The 18,101-nt window shown below is 40.6% G+C and overlaps 1 protein-coding gene across 2 annotated transcripts in view; it reads right to left on the bottom strand.

Moving 5' to 3' along the window:
• slc8a4b (solute carrier family 8 member 4b) overlaps positions 1-18,101 on the bottom strand; it is a 58,781-nt gene that overhangs the window by 16,361 nt on the left and 24,319 nt on the right. Inside the window, exons 3-5 of one of the 2 annotated variants that reach the window (XM_053233040.1) lie at positions 17,010-18,095; positions 16,548-16,838; positions 14,436-14,914 (exon numbers count right to left, since the gene is read on the bottom strand). In XM_053233040.1, the coding sequence (XP_053089015.1) occupies positions 14,436-14,914; positions 16,548-16,838; positions 17,010-18,038 (1,799 nt within the window). In that variant the 5' untranslated portion in view covers positions 18,039-18,095. The remainder of the gene's footprint in view (positions 1-14,435; positions 14,915-16,547; positions 16,839-17,009; positions 18,096-18,101) is intronic. The other variant, XM_026937054.3, reaches the window with a different exon arrangement.

Here is an 18,101-nt window from a genome sequence, read left to right as displayed (position 1 = left end):
TTTCCACACTTCTTAAGATTAGTTCATTTCTGAAATACTGAGAAAATGTGACGTCTGTACCAGGTGGCGTTTCTTCACTTCAGCAGTGACACAAAGTCCTATTTCTATGCACCATTTAGAACCCCAGACTGTCACATGAGCAATATATTTAAATACTCATTGTGATCGTCCCATGGCTGAAATTAGCATACAGAACAATTTAAGTGAAGTTAAACATAGCTTAGCAGCAACGTAAAGCTCACAAGCGAAGTCACAACAACATCAAAATGACATGTCCTTATACTTGGGTGCACATAGCAAGGAGTTGGGCTGTGTTCACACACTAGTCTTTTTTTTTTCCTCCACCAGCCCATTTTGCACATAGTCCAGTGGGAAGCAGGAATAAGGTGGTTAGAATGTGACTTGCTGCTCACACTTATTCCATCAGAGCAGAACACCTTTCAAAAACTTTTCAGAAGTGCTGAGTGATCTGGAGTGTTTTTTTTTTTATCTAACTAATCAGGTCACAGCTCAAGTGAAAAGATGAAGGGGAAAATGCAGGTGGAAATATTAATTTTGCTAATGAGCAACTATAAGCAGCTTTATATTATGCCAAATCAGAGCCAGTATTACAAGATTTCATTGTAAATAATGTATTAATTTGGGACAGTGGTATCAGATCTGACTGTCCTACATTAACTGCAGTACCTTACAGTAAATGCTGTCCAGTTACAGAAGCTTTTCCTGCTCTTAATATTCTGCCTCTAAAGCCAAAGCAAAGCTAACCCTCCTCCCTGCCATAGTTAGGCTATATATTTCGAAAGAATTTTAATATTTATTGTATATTAATAATAGACCCAGTTATAGATAGCTAGATAATAATCAGACACAATGCAGACCTTGTTGTAACAGTGTTGCTATACTAACAGTGAGCATGCTGCGTGAGCCACTTCTATTTCACATCAGCACAAACAAAAAGATATTTTGAAGAGCTGGCAGCTTTACAAAGCTGACACACTACCCTATGTATTTTGGCTGAAGTTACACTCCTCCAGGAAGCTCTTCTTTATACAAAAATGTCTAGTGTGACTGAAAAACACTGATTTCAAAGATGCCTGCTTGTATTTATGTGAAACCTACGCCCCCTTTATTTAGCATGCTTTTAGCTAATTAAGCAGGGTAAGTGATAGTTACTTTACAAGCTTCCAAGTTGATAAACTGTAGTATAGACTCTTGCAGCTCTACCAGTGAACTAAAATTGTTTCTCTTTTTCTGCACATTCTGCATCAGACTAAGGTATACAAGTTCATTTTTAGTGTAGCCACTGTATTTCAAAATTGCATGGAGCAGTTAATGAATATTATATAACAACACTGTTGAATTCTCAAATCTGATTGAGAACAATAACAATAAAGGGACTAAAAAACATATTGTTTTTTAACAAAGAATACCTATATTGAAGCTTTCTATACAGTGGCATTTATTTAACATGTATATTGTTTATTTAGCATGTCTCGAGTGTCAGCACTTTGTAACAGTCAGTATTAAGTTTTCCATGACAGGCTTCCTGAGTTTTGAGGACAGAGGACTTTCCATTTTCTCTATATTATGACAAGCTGAATTTTCGTTTTCTTATTAACATCAAGAGAGGCAAAAAGAGAGGCTGGTGAGGGAACTATTGTTTATAACTTTTATAATGAAAGTGAAAATGGTGACTAGCATGTAACTATAAATAATTGTAACTATAAACTGATAAAAAATACAATGTCTTGTCTTTTCAATTAATAAAACTTCAGGGCGTAACTTCAGTAATGCCATTTCATATCTGGACACATCACTCCATCTCGTTGTTGAGCATTTTCCTATAACAACATGCCTTGTCATGGTTTATTCCCAACCCAGTTTCACAGAAAAAAAACATTCACATGCAACTTATTTGCAACACCTTCTATGAAATGAATATCAACCTTCTGTCACAAGCATATGTTGCATACCAACATATCAAGCGTTCATTCAAATGCACTGTGTGCCACATTCTGCAGCAACCTAATTTAATCAATCCCACCTCCACCACTATGCTATTTGAATAAGATCAATATGTAATGCTTACTCCTTATTTGATGAACTCTACTTATAAATTAAAAAGGCCTGTGATTTGGAGAGACAGAAATGCCCCCGTTTCACAACCAATGTCAAAAATCATAGCATTCATGGGGTATGCTGTGTGGTTTGGATCGGGAAAAACAAGTCCCATTTGACATAACAAAATGTAAACATTTTGAATGGGTGTTTATTCATTTTCCAGACACTCTACATAGGCATGATTTTCTGAATTAAAAATACAAAATGGTTTTCATGGGTATTCAAGAATAGCACAACAATGTCTGAAATGAATGTCGTAGCACCCTTAAGATTCTAATTCATTCCTCTTGAAATGCACATCCTTGCTCTATTTCTGTCACTCTCCTAACCTACAGCATCACTCTCTCCTTTATTCTTGCATCCGCCAGCATCCACTGTCTGTTTGAATCCAGCTCACCCCCAACACACATCTACACACTCACTCACACATGCATGCAAAGGTCTGCCATTTAAAAATATATTAAAACACTGCCTCATCATCACTTGTCTCTGTCATATTAATTAAGCTACTTTCAGTTGATGATAGAAGGAGTTCGGCAGCTTGAGAATAAAATGAAAGCAGCTATAAGGCTTAAGTATAACTTGCATAATATACTGTAATGCCAAAAATACAGCTCTACAGACACACCCTTAGCCACAGACTGAATGTTACATTTAAATGACTATGGGTCCCCACTAAGGTAGCAAGCAGCAACTGCTCATAGAGTGAAACAGAAAAATAATGTCAGTGTCAGCCACAATCAAATAAATAATGACTAGATAATTAGAAGTTTGGTTGATGGATAGTAAAGCTGGCAGGTACTGTATTTTAGCTTAGTAGGGCAGTGTGGTCCTCGTGACTAACCACACATCATGTATTTTCCTGTCCGTCATTATGGAGTCGTCCTCCAGAGGAGTCAGGTTTTCTGTTGCAATGGTGCACAATTCTGCCTAAGTACCAGAATCCCAGCAGAACTCGCTGTACACTTCAAACTCTTCCTGTCTGTCTAAGGGATGACAAGGGACCTGCTAGAAGCTGCCTTCGCTTCCATGACAGCATTTCAAAACCTTGAACTTACTTCCTGCCCGCCCACTGCTCTGCGATACGGTGGCACTTACCTGATTGTGTCATTTACACACAAGTGTCATCATTCAGCTGAGTACAGTGACAGTCCCACAGGAGTTACAGGCGTAGCTCAAGGGCACAATGGCAGTGGCTATCCGTCTTGTGTGCTGGACTCATAAGTTACAGTGGTAACATTTAGCTACACCTCTCTGCTCTTTTTAACCTGCTTCACAATCGTACCCCTAAGCTATAAATGACACTCATATAGCATCAAGCTTGAATCAGTGTCATGAACATAGTTATCTATACTATTGATCTCATCCCAACCCTCCAATCCCATTCAGTTATAAGTAAACTGCAATGGGCTTTTGTTCCAGTTTCATTCAAGCAAGGAACCCATTTCCACTTGTATAATCATTTACATATTTGGCAGATGCTTTTATATACAAACTTATAATTGAGCTGAGCTGTTAAGGGCCTTCCTCAAGGGTCCAAAAGTGGCAGTATTGGGATTCAAACTCACAAACTGCTGAGCCTTAACTATCCAGAGCCTTAACTACTGAGCCACCATTGCCCAGTCAGTTGTAATTGGTTTGCTCTTGCTTGGTTATAACAAATCCCTGCTACCACAACAGCCCCTTGTGTATAATATTGCAGACCCCTGCATTAAATCATGAAGTTGTAGCTGAAGGTGAGCATGTGATTGGCTGAGGCAGTGCCATGGCACTTTCCCTGCTCCTGTCAATCTGCCAGTTCCACCCACTGATCATACTGTGTGTACTATATTTGTTATGAATAAGAGTTGGCAATGGACTGGTAGTAATGCCACCAGCATTGTGGATGACCCCTCCCACACCTCTCATGGACTTTTCACCTATCTGCCATCTGGCAGAAGGTACCAGAGCATCTATTCCACCACCATAAGACTCTGCGGAAGTTTCTTCCCTGCGGCAGTCAGAATACTCAACACACTGCTGCCTGTCAGCACTCACCTGGACTAATCAAAACCTCCCAACAGCTACCATTGTACATTCATCTCTGACCAACTGCACTTTATAACCTGTACTTTATAATTGTACCTATTGGACAGTTTACTATGATGACTCTTATTGCTGCTACTACAATCAATTGCTGCTATCACAGTCAATAGTTTACAGACAATTTTTTGCTCTATTTTTTCCACACAACACTGTTTCTTTTGTCTTGTCTAGTTGTCCTGTGTATCTATTGTCCTGTGTATTTATTTTATTTTTTGCACTTGTCTTCCTTTGTTGTGTATTTGCACTTTATTTAGTCCTGTGTACTGTGCCACTGTATTGTTTATGTGTGGCACCATGGTCCTGGGGAAACAACATTTCGTTCCAATGTATACAGGATATATACCGATCAGCCATAATATTAAAAGCACTGACAGGTGAAGTGAACAGTCAGTTCTCGAAGTTGATGTGTTAGAAGCAGGAAAAATGGGCACGCATGAGGATCTGAGTAACTTTGACAAGGGCCAAACTGTCATGGCTAGACAACTAGGTCAGAGCATCTCCAAAATGGCAGGTCTTGTGGGGTTTTCCCGGTATGCAGTGGTTAATACCTACCAAAAGTGGTCCAAGGAAGGACAACCAGTGAACTGGTGATAGAATCATGGGAGCCCAAGGCTAATTGATGCACATGGGGAGCGAAAGCTAGCCCATCTGTTCCAATCCCACAGAAGAGCTACTGTAGCATAAATTGCTGAAAAAGATAATGCTGGGTATGATAGAAAGGTGTCAGAACACACAGTGCATCGAAGGTTGCTGCATATGGGGCTGATATGGGGCACGTGAGCATCAGAAATGGACCATGGAACAAAGGAAGAAGGTGGCCTAGTCTGACGAATCACGTTTTCGTTTACATCATTTGGATGGCCGGGTGCATGTGCGTCGCTTACCTATGGAAGAGGTGGCACCAGGATGCACTATGGGAAGAAGGCAAGGCGGCAGAGGCAGATGCTCTGGGCAATGTTCTGCTGGGAAACCTTGGTGCGTGACACATACCTCCTACCTAAACACTGCTGCAGCCCAAGTAAACCCCTTCATGGCAATGGTATTCCCTAATGGCAGTGGCCTCTTTCAGCAGGATAATGCACCCTGACACACTGCAAAAATTGTTCAGGAATGGTTTGAGGAACATAACGTGCCCCAAGTAAACCCCTTCATGGCAATGGTATTCCCTAATGGCAGTGGCCTCTTTCAGCAGGATAATGCACCCTGACACACTGCAAAAATTGTTCAGGAATGGTTTGAGGAACATAACAAAGAGTTCACAGTGTTGACCTGGCCTCCAAATAGCCCAGATCTCAATCCAATTGAGCATCTGTAAAATGTGCTGGACAAACAAGTCCGATCCATGGAGGCCCCACCTCACCTTACAGGACTTAGAGGATCTGCTGCTAACGTCTTGGTGCCAGATACCATAGCACACCTTCAGAGGTCTTGTGGAGTCCTTACCTCGATGGGTCAGAGCTGTTTTGGTGGCACAAGGGGGACCTACACAATATTAGGCAGGTGGTTTTAATGTTATGGCTGATCAGTGTATAGTGGAATGACTATAAAAACCACTTGACTTGACTCGATGTGACTTGACTTGACTTAATAAAGAGAAAAGCTCTCAACCCCATGATTAGACACTGCAGTTTAGCAACCAAATTCATTAGTTGTCCTGGCAGTTTTTCTTTATAGAGGTGGAAATGGGAATGTCACCTTCTGTAATCTCTATGAGAAAAAATTTGCATTGTGTTTCCCCTAAATTTTGTTTTTGTTCTTTGAGTAATTTTGTAGTGGTATGCCTCTACTGCACCATCCTGACTGTGTCAAACTAAAGCTGATTCTCAGACCCAATGAGCGAGTTCCCCTTTTGAGTTTTGGTTTCTTTCAGGGTCTCTTCCTTATTGTAATTCAAAGACGTTTTTCTTTCTTCTGCAGCCTGCTGGCTTGCACAATGAGCTTGTAGTCCAGAAAAAGTGGCTTTGTGACAATACCTATTATAAAAAGCACTCTCCAAATTCAATTACTACACAGATATCTACAGGTTAAGGTGAACAGAGAGAATGAATAGAGAGAGTGATGATGAGCTTCTCAGCACAGTACCACAGAGCACTGAGAACGTTGTAGAGCTCGAGGGATCGGCCCAGGACCTGTCTCTACTCCTAATTAAAGACAAAGAGAGCGAAAATGAGGGAGAAATAGAAAGGGAGCAAGAGAATGAGATATAATAAGATATAACAAGATATAATAAGAATAAGATGAGGAGCATAATTAATTATAACACATTTCACTTGTCTTACAAGAAGATAAGACTCTTAATCACACACCTCCCCACTGCACAGTGGCAAACGAAGCAAGATAATAAGAAAGAAACAAAGGAAGAGGGAGAGCACACTCATATCCTGCTGCTACACATAAACTCTGAGTGTGTGATCTATTAACAGCTCTTTGCATCATATTCACTCTCTGTGCTTCCTGTACAGCAAAACCAATCGCTATCCCATTCACTTAACAAAGTACCACTGGTCCCATTGCTATGGCAACACACACTGGTGTTCACTCATCCTCTGTCATGCAAGAGAGCTGTGTTTCAAACCTTGTTCTCTTTATAATACATCACATCCTCTCAAAGCCATTCTAATAGCCGACTCCAATCACTCGCTTTCTTTAGGGCTGCAGTTCTATGGGTGCCTAATCAGATTTCCCATAACTGGACTATAAATCATATTTAACCACAACGTCAGTCTAAAACCCGAATGGCCAAGTGGAAAAGCACTCAGACCAGTCTGGGAAGCAGCTTCGAGCTGCGGCCACACAGATCAACGATGTGAAGCTAAAGGCTAAAACTTGGGTAAGAGAAAACTTCTTTCAAAACTCCACTAAACCAACTTTATGTAATTTTCCCACATCACACAATTATTTTCATGAGCAATTTTTTTCCCTAATGTTAAATAAATTTCCTAACATTAATATTACCTTACCAACACTTTATCCATCTAGCTAACTAACAATAACCAGAACACCAAATTGTAGTTAAGACTTACTTCACTAAGTGCATATAATGTAAATTATGGGATACATTTAATGAAAGAGAGTGAGGAGCTAAATTAGGATTTTAAAATGGGGAAGTGTTTCTTTCATGAGTGGAAACAGTGTGGCAATAGCACTGTTTAACCTATGTTACTAAATTGAGTACCATCATTATTATGGAAATTTAGGCATTTAAGATTTAAGGCATTTATCCTAAGGTGGTCCTAGGTTCCAAGGGCTCAATTTAAAATAATTGCAGAATTAACTCATTGCCTGCTAAATTTAATCAAAACCTATGAATTTAAATTGAGCCTAATGAATGATATATTTCATGTAGCTACAAGCTCATAGGCGACAAATATACCTGCTATGGAAAGTAGGCTAACTAGTTACCAATGCAACAGAATGCTTTGGAATTACTTTAATTAATGTTATAATGGCAGAAAACACAACACCATTAATCCAGGCTACTCAAAGGTTGAAGCTCATTAAATAATTTATGCAGCTGTTTGATATAGCTTAATATTAAAAAGCAGGAATATTTGAAATTGAACTTGCTATCTTGTGAAAATCAGCAGAACAAGTGGAATCAGCAATAAACATACCGTGCCAAAATTAAAAACTCATGGAAGAGAGGGAGAGGGTCGGGGGTGTTAGTGTAAATAGTAACTGTCTAGGTAGTCGTCTGTCAGTGTGATTTATCCCATGGAATAGTTAAGTAGATTTCATAAAGATTGTATTAGAAATTCTTTACATTTTTATTAAATTATAGCCTAAGCCAAACAGGATAAACGCTGAAAGGCTGCAACACTGTTTGTTTTACAAAAGTTTTCTGGGTTTTCTGAACGGTGTTCTGTCAAGATTGTTACACAAATTTTTACAAAAGTTTGTAAAAGTTTTCTATAGTTCCAAAAATGTTAATAGAAATATTGATTATCAACATTTCTCCATTTTTGATGTTAAACAGTCAACTCTGCCATCACTCATATTTCCGTTAAAGTTAAATCTTTGTTCAGCTTGAAGCTTGGTCTAGGGAAAGATATTTTAGATATCTGTTCTGTTAACAGTGTATGATATAGCATACTTATCTATGTATATTAATATATATATCTATAATAAAATCTCATGTAGTCTGCCTTATATCATCTTGTATTTTTTTCTCTTCTCACACTATTTGTGCTTTATGTAGCTGTGTATTCTACATCCCTGTATTTTGTTGCTCTGTGGTTCTAGAGGCAAGAAATTTCACCCTACTGTACTATATACAGTATATGATCATGGAGGAGTTCAGAATTGACTTGACTTGCCTTGAAAATTAGTGGATGCCATATGTAGATCTTACTCTCTTAATGTGGTGGGCTAACAACCGGTCTGCGTATACGCCCTTGGAGACTGCTGTCCAGGACCCGAGAGGGCAGAGTGATTACAGCGAGTCCAGCGTGAAGGCTCTAATCATGTGAGCAACTGGCAGCGTCTGACCTCCACGTCCCTACATCCCTGCTCTCTAATTAGAGCTCTGCATAGGGTGTGTACATATACATGTACACGTGTGTGTAATCTTATAGATTTATATGTACACATGTATGTATAATGATATAGGTTTATAGGAAAAAGGCATAATGAAAAATATTGATTTTAATGGATATTGATGGAGGGATGAAGGGAGGGAGAAAAATACAAAGTGGTAGTGAGGGAGCATGAGAAGAGCAAGTGAATGAAATGCAGAAGGTTAGCACATACAAGCCTTTTATAGTAAATTGCTTTCATTTGCAGCAATTTTTTTTCCAGATGAAGTATTAGTCTGTAACATTTATGTGTCTATTATTGTACTTGCAAATTATATTTGGGTCAGAAAGCCTTTTTAATCTATAAGCGCAATAAACACAAATGCATGCTCGATAAACACACACACACACACACACACACACACACACACACATACACACACAAACAGTTATTTTTCTGGGTGGCTCCTAAACAGCAAAATTAGAAACTAGGCATCCGTTTATTTCTGCAGCTGTCTCAATTAGAGAAACATTTAGCTACCATTTATTAAAAGCATATGGAGCATATTTAAATGGAACTAGTCTATCTTTTTCAAGTGGATTTAAACATATGGTAGAGAATGGCTATTGTGTGTCAAGGTTCAAATTACTACCATGAAATACTGATACTTGACAAGGTTCTTTTTATAGTTTCATAATTTTCCATTAAATTTACATTTTTCCAATTAAAAACCCCCTGTTCAGCTCATATTGTGCATAAAATGGGCTCAATGGCTTAAAGCTATCATGTGTTTTATGCAAATTATTAGAGAATAACATGGTACCTGAACACTTTTAGCCTCTGAAGGTGTGTGCTAAGCCCGCCAGAGAGCTTAAATAATGTTTGTAGTTAAGGTTGTCATGGTTTATTCTGAAAGATTTGGCTACTGTTAAATGTGACAATGAAAGTTATGGCACAGATACTAAAAATCTCATTTGTGTTTGCCTACAACGTCATGCTCATTACTAATGGATAACTAGCTTGCTAGCTATGTGAGGTAAGAGGAAGATAAGTGGGCAATACTAAGGCTACACATATTGTTTGTGATGGTTTAAAATGGCATGTTTTGGGGTACTTCAAAGCAGTGTTGGCCAGAGAAGCGTTGAGTTGTTTGGTCATGCTAATACTTTAATCTGAATAAGTGCAGTAATGCAACAGCTTCACCACTGTAAATGACCTTACTTCATACTGAATTATTCTTTTGCGTGGCGACTGTTAATTCCTAAACTCAGATACCAAACATTTATCCTGTTGAGTCATTTCAGCATGAATAGAGCATTTTGTCTCTTGAGAGCCATTACCATGCTTACATGACACACTCCTCCACAAAGCATGATGGTACTTATTCATTTGTGAGAGATGTACCTGCTCAGAAACATAATGTGGAGATAGACAGAGAGACAAGAAGGGTGGGTGGTCTTTCTTTTATTTATTTTATTTTATTTTTTTTGCTTTCTCTGTGTTTGCAAAAAAGCCTGGGACCAAAAATGCTATGATGTTGAGGTAAACCTGGATAAAAGGGTGTGCTTTCTGAGACTACAATTCTTTGGGAAAAAAAAAAAAAGCACAACAGGTGGCATTTGACAAGATATAAAAAATGTTAAAAACACAAGTCTCAGATAAGAAACTTTGACTGGGCTTCACACACACACACACACACACACATAAATGCATGTAGAAGAAAGTAGAGGAGAGGAGGGTTTCTAACTGCAAGTGTACATGTGTGTGTGTGTGTGTGTGTGTGTGTGTGTGTGTGTGTGTGTGTGTGTTTACTGGGTCAGGCTGTAGATGGTGAACAGGTTGCTGAGCAGTTTGGAGCAGGAGGAGTCTCCCCGTCATGAAGCATCACCCGAGGGGCCATGCTCTACTTTTACACGCACACACACACACACACACACACACACACACACACACACACACACAGACACTGCTCTGCACATAACTTCACAGAGTTATAAGCTCTTTGGGTATTTCTGGTGTGGATTTAGGCTTGGCTTGGGGAGTGTTTTCTGGGTCACTCTGAAGAAAAGAGAGGACAAGAGGAACAAAGACTACAAAATTAAAGTGTGTGTTTTTTTAAGTGAAGCAGAGAAAGATAAGTAGAGATGCATTTTCCATATGATAATATGATCATTAGCTGATAATCAAATACTGATCAGATACCCACTTTTGTCACTCGAATAATTGCAGAAGCTTTTAAAAGGTGTTGCTGTGTGCATTCTTCATTATTTCTTTGTGCTTAAGATGAGAGATAATGCACCTAACTAAGCCACTTGTTCTTGTCCTTGCAGTAGAAAGTGTAAAGTCAGTCAACATCAACACACTGCTCTAAAAACACAAATTTAAATCCTGATAATGCCATTGCAAAGTCCACAACACAGTCCTTGCACAGCATAATTGGCCATGCTCTTTGCTCTCTGTGTGAAAAAGACTTCACTGCCTTTTCTCTCTGTTGTACAGAGTGACATAAGCCATTCATGGGCATCTGTGAACTTATGTATATGGAAGCCAAGCATGTTAAACTCCCCTATGATGTTGCATGAGTGACAGTTCAAAAAGATGCTGTGACTGGGTTCACATGTCCCAAAGGAAGCACGAGTTAGCCTTCGCCCTCCCCGGGGATGCAACAGAGGAGAACTAGATACTGTGCTGAAATTAGAAATTATTAAATTGCAAGCAAATGGGGTCAAAATTTAAAAATCACATGTTCATGTTGCCCTGAAATGCTGGACTTGATTACAAAATATGAAATCTTATTCGATACCAAGATCTATGCATACCTAATATATAGGATGAGGAGGAGAAATATTAAAGAACCTGAGTGTGAGACAATGTGTAAAAAGGAAAAAAGGGAGAAAGTACAAAGTAAACAAGCAGCAGACTGCACAAAAAAGGTGTCTGTGTGTAAATTGGCCGAGAATTTTAGTGTGAAAGCTAGTGCTGAGGATCAGAGACTTAAATGATGGAAGATGAAAGAAGTGTGTGTACTTCAGTATATGTGTGTGCATTTCTAAAAATTCTCCATGATGTAAGTGTGATAAATTGCATGGAATGATGGATTTACTCCTAAGCCTGGTTTTAAATCTGCCACTAGTGTGAAGGACAGAGGCATTTCACACACACCCTGCACTAGTATTACATTTTCTACCACGCAAACCATTTCTAACTCGTCCACTCCTCTACTTCCCATTTCATCCTGTCAACATTGCAGAGTTCCACTGAGACTGAACAAATCCAGTCTCAACAATCTCTTACCTTACACACACACACACACACACACACACACACACACTAGATGGACTTTTTCAATCTAGCCACACACAATAGCAGACAGAAATACACAGACCTGCACTAGTCTATCTAAAAGTCTCGAATGTGAGGAGTGGAGAGGGCAGAGTCTGAGGGAAGCAAGTGTTAATGAAAAGAGGAAGAGGTGGGAGATTGGATGCAGACAACGATGAAGGAAGAGATGAGGCTTACTGTACATAGTCAAACCTCATTTGTTAGTGCTGACAGTAGGAACATGCAGGAGAAATAGAATAACACTAGAATGAAGGAAAGACAGGGAGCGAGGGAGAGAGCTGAGGCAGGGGGCTGATGAAGGTCTGCGGGAGGATAATGAAAGACAGGACTGAAAGCACCATCATCTCCATCACAAGGGAAATGGGTAAAGGAAAAGAGGAAAAAGTGGACAAAGGAAGACTGTATTAGACAGTAAGAGGAAAACAGAGGTAGGGAAAGATAGCAGAGAAAAGATAGCAGAGAAAAAAAGAGAGCAGAAGAAATGTGAGGTATGAAAATAGACAGACATCAACAGTGACAGTTGCAAACACAAAGTAATGACTGTAATCTTCAGATCCATCTCTGTTTCTCTGTGCCTAATCAATCTCGAGATACCTGCTTAACAAGATGCTGCTACAAAGATTTCTCTCTTCTCTCTCTCTCTCTCTCTCTCTCTCTCTCTCCCCTCCCCTGCGATTGCTCACTCTATTATTATTTATTTCTATTATTTTTGGCAGCTGTGTCTTGATTAATGTTTTAAAAAAGTATGACTCTAACAAGTACACAGGTATTTATTAGCATGCTCATTCTTATATCTTATTTATTTACCATTTCTGTAGTAACAACTAATTCACAGGGACTGATTATATTTAATATAATCTAGACTCTGAATTTGATAAGCATAGTAATAAGATGTACATGAATTATTTCCGTGTGATTAATGAAGAGAAATGACGTATAAAGTCTTGTAATGTTCTTGCTCATTAAAATGATCGGTTACAGTGGTCTTATCACATTAGTAAAACTGGGCTGAAATCAGAGTTACAAATCTTAACTTACCAAGCAGTTAAAACACCTTTTCAGAACAGAGAAGCTACATACCAAGTAAAATCAAGTTTTATCGAGTTGAAAATAATGCAACGGGAATTCTGTTTACTGTTGAAAAAAGTGATATTGTTGTCACATCAGGTTTGTTCGTGGCAATGCAGATGTTGCCCAAGTTCCTGACTTGGAAATTCTGAGTTAAATGTCAATTCCATTGCACTTTTGTTGGAGGTCACATTTTTCCAAGTTAGTATATTGCAGCATAACAATCTTTACCTTAGGCTAAGGTTATATATGGTGTACAGTAGTTAATACACCATGCCTTGGTGTGCCTTGTTTATTGCATTGTTTATTTAGCTAGCTCACATTATCTAGTTTAGGATAGGGCTAGTTAAATTGAATTTTTGGTTGAATTTACTGCCTTGTTTACCTTGCTAGCTAGCATTAACTAGCTAGTGTTTATAATGTTTATGAAACTAATGCCCACTGTTCTTATCTCTTCTGACCAAACGGTTTATTTTAATTTGACACTCCAAGTCATTGACGTGTTTCATGGTGTTCAGTGATGTATAGTTAGCGATATAAGCTGATGATAACATTAATTCTAAATAGCTAAGTAGCTAACTTAATCTAATGATCTAGCTACCTACAGTCTTTGAAATGGGTCTTACTGTGTCCTTTCACTGTGTCCTGTGAGGTATTGCTACTGGTATTTGTCAATATCTCCACGTTTTTCAAAGTTATCTGTTGAGTACAATTTTGCCCTTTTGTCTTCCTTTCACATCTTTTCACTGAATATTTGCCAGAGTTTAATGTCACAAGCAATATGGCTGACATGGTGTGAATAATCCTGCATTTATTTAATATGTGCACACGCACCCTAATTTATAGTGTTTTTAAACTCTGCTTCCACTAGCAAACAGACACACACATGCAGTATATTGCTATTAACACCATAATGAGACTTATTTCAGTATTCAGTATCTCTGAATCTGCTGTTTATCTGAAAAATGGCTACACCTTCAGATGAGAATGAACATTACTCATGGAGACATATTCACACACACACACACATACACACACACACGTACACAGTCTCCCAAGAACACACTCTAAAAATAACCCAAACCCTTGTGCCACAGTGTCTTGGCTCAAAAACAATTCTGACAGATGCTTGAAAAACCCAAACACACACAAACAAATAAACACACCTTTAAACAAATACACACACTCACACACACACACAGAGTAAACAGTCCAAAGGATTAGCCATGGGAATATTACTGAATCAAATGAGATAAAAATAAAAAAATAATTACACATACACATACAAGCATTTGCCTACTTACATGGTCTCGTCATTTTTGAACTCCAGTTTTCCAGAAGTTTCCTCATAGTCTTCTCCGCCACGGGCTGTACCATCGATGGTGCGGTAGGGGACAGCGACAAGACCCCGGGCACCAGACGTCCTCTGGACCTTCACCTGCATGATCCCAACGCTCTCGCTGACCCGTGTTGACTCACTCTCAAACGTGAAGATTCCAGCATGGTCATCATCGTAGATGGTCACCGTGGCTGTGTGAGCCTCTCCCAGAGCCGCCTTCAGAGCCGGAGCGCCCCCATCCGCCAGGTGGCCATCGGTCCCGTCTACAATGCGTGGGTTGCTCAGGTGCACGTAGAAGTACTCGTCCTCCTCAAAGATGTCGTCGTCGATTATGCCAACAGTCAGTTCTTTAAGGGTCTCTCCGGGCTTGAAGACCAGAGTCCCTTCAGCAAATTCATAGTCAGAGCCGGCGTTGGCAGTGCCATCTTCTGTACGATAGTCAACCTAGGGAGTTACACAGGTCAGAGGTCAATGGGAGAAAGAGAAGCAGATGTTCTAGACATGCCTATAACCAAATCAAAGATAAGGGGACGAATGTGGATCTCTTGTGCTGGAGGAGGCAGGGCAAGTTGGGCAGGTAAGTACATGGACCTGTATTTTAAACTAACCTTCTGACTTTAAATGAGAAAAAAATATATCCCACAAAAATCACTATAAATAATATTATTTCCTTTAAATACAATATATATATATATATATATTACTAGTTACAATAGCACCTGTCAAGGGTTGAGATATATTAGGCAGCAAGTGACCAGTCGGTTCCCGAAGTTGATGTGTTGGAAACAGGAAAAATGGGCAAACATAAGGATTAGAGAGACTTTAACAATGGCCAAATTGTGATGGCTAGATGACTGGGTCAGAGCATCTTTAAAACAGCAGGCCTTGTGGGGTGTTCCCGGTATGCAGTCGTTAGTACCTACCAAAAGTTGTCCAAGGAAGGACAACCGGCGAACTAGCGACAGGGTCATGGGTCCCCAAGGCTCACTGATGCGCATGGGGAGTGAAGGCTAGTCCGTCTGGCCTGATCCCACAGAACAGCTATTGTAGCACAAATTGCTGAAAAGTTAAAGCTGGCTATGATAGAAAGGTGTCAGAACACACAGTGCATCGCAGCTTGCTGCATATGGGGCTGTGTAGCCAAAGACCTGTCAGAGTGCCTGTGCTGAACTCTGTCCACTGCCAAAAGTGCCTACAATGGACAGGCGAGCATCAGAACTGGACCACGGAGCAATGGAAGAAGGTGGCCTGGTCCAATAAATCACATTTTCTTTTACATCATGTGGAAGTCCGGGCACGTGTGCATCGTTTACCTGGGGAAGAGATGTTACCAGTATGCACTATTGGAAGAACGCAAGCTGGCAGAGGCAGTGTGATGCTCTGGGCAATGTTCTGCTGGGAAACTTTGGGTCCTGGCATTCATGTGGATGCTATTTTGACACATACCACCTACCTAAACATTGTTGCAGATCAGGTACACCCCTTCATGGCAATGGTATCCCGTAATGGAACTGACCTCTTTCGGCAGGATAATGCGCCCTGCCACACTGTAAAAATTGTTCAGGAATGGTTCGAGGAACATGACAAAGAGTTCAAGGTGTTGACTTGTCCTCTAAATTCCCCAGAACTCAATCCAATCGAACATCTGTGGGGTGTGCTGGCCATCAAGTCCGATCCATGGAGGCCCCACCTCGCAACTTACAGGACTTAAAGGATCTGCTGTTAATGTCTTTGTGCCAGATACCACAGCACAACTTCAGGGATCTAGTGGAGTCCATGCCTCGATAGGTCAGGGCTGTTTTGGCAGCAAAAGGGGGACCAACACAATATTAGGCAGGTGGTCATAATGTTATGGCTGATCGGTGTATATATATGTATATATTTATACGAATGTTGGCTGAATATATACATAATTTAGGCTTTTGGTTATATACATTCTTTATATTTGTTCGAAATGGGTTCTACTGGAACCTTTATAAAAATTATTGTTGATATACAGTAAGCCTTACTTTGACCTGCACATGCACAAACAATTTGTTGCATAGTACTTTTCCTGAAGAAGTTTCAGAATAGTCACCTTTACAGTGCATGCTGCATCTCCCCCATGCCTTGCCACTGTGAGTTTCAGCAGGCCACAGTTTTCAAAGCACTGATAGAGTGGAGGCTCAAACTCCAGGCATGTGGTGTAGGGGTCGTCCTCCTGCTCCCGCGTCTCTCCACTGCTCACTACCTTCCGGGCCTGATCGGCTGCATGCTTCTTCAGAATGTTCCCTGCTCCGGTCATCATCCGTGTGGCCTGAATACGGTAAAATGCTCGGCTCTTCTGCTGCTGCATCAGCACCTGAGAGTAAGACCATGAAATAACATACTGTTATTTCATATAAAGTCAGAAAAATAGTCAGATAAAATGTGGATACGCTCAGAAAATAAAGCTTCTTATTGTGGGATGTCTTGTTGCACATCTTGAGTTTTATCTACGATTTATCTACCCAGTCGTACAGGAAAGTCTACTTAAAGTCTGCTATGCACTCAACCATACCTGATAGTTGGCCATCTCTATAAGCTGCTCCATATCCTTATCTGGGTGTCTCTGCTTGAGCTCCTTCAGTGTCCTGGCCATGTCTCTCCTGGCCTCTTCCTCATGATCACGTCCTCCAAGTCCATCCTCTCCCCCCAGCATTCCATCCAGGTGGGCTGCCATGCCGTCCAGCTCCAACATGTCCATTTTGTTGAAGGCTGTCTCCTTCACTCCTTCATCCCCTCCTTCTGTCTCCACCACAATGCCATGGCTCTTGTCGGCACGGTAGTGCTTGCGACTGTACTTGTAGAAGAAGAGGCGGCGGTCAGCGACCCACGCCTGCACCACGCACACGGGGAAAAAGAGGAAGGTGAGCACAGCCTCCCAGACCTCCACCTCACCAGGGGATGACACACAAAGGATGACATAGAGCCACACATAGGCAAAGACACTCCATGCCGCCGTCACAAAGAAGACTCTCAGGTGCTTGACCTTCCTGGTCTCACCATCAGGCACCACGTAGACACAGAGCCCAATGATGACAAACATGTTGAAGGCAGCGCTGCCCACGATGGTGCTTGGGCCAAGATCTCCGGCCTCAAAATGGTGCCCACACACCTCAATGACTGAAAGCAGGATCTCAGGAGCTGACGATCCAAGAGCCATAAGGGTTAAATTGGATACGGTCTCATTCCAGATGCGCACTGTAGCTGTGCAGGTCTCACCATTGGGCCTCTTGATGGTGATCTCCTTTTCTTGGGAGGTGATTACCTCAATGGAAGACATAAAGCGATCTGCAATGATCGACATCCCTAGGAACATATACACCAAGGCCACAAAGTAGACAATGGCACGAGCCACCTTGTCACCCACTGAGGGATTCTGGGGGTTCCATACTGGTAAGATCACACCCTCAGAGCAGACATCACCTTGGGAACAGTTGGCACTGGAGGAGGATAGGTCATGGGAACCAGCATTTGAGGGGACAGAGAAAGAGATAAGAAAAAGTAAAGGGAAAAGGAAAGAGAGGGTTTGGGGGGTGAGATGCATGGTTCAGGATCGTCAGTCCTCCAGAGCAGTTTTTAAGATCTTCTCTGTGGTTTCGAGCTATAA

Source organism: Pangasianodon hypophthalmus, chromosome 4 (assembly GCF_027358585.1).
Source record: "Pangasianodon hypophthalmus isolate fPanHyp1 chromosome 4, fPanHyp1.pri, whole genome shotgun sequence".
Classification (NCBI taxonomy): domain Eukaryota; kingdom Metazoa; phylum Chordata; class Actinopteri; order Siluriformes; family Pangasiidae; genus Pangasianodon; species Pangasianodon hypophthalmus.
Note: the sequence above shows the minus strand (reverse complement) of the source record. Positions and strands in the feature narration are given on the sequence as shown.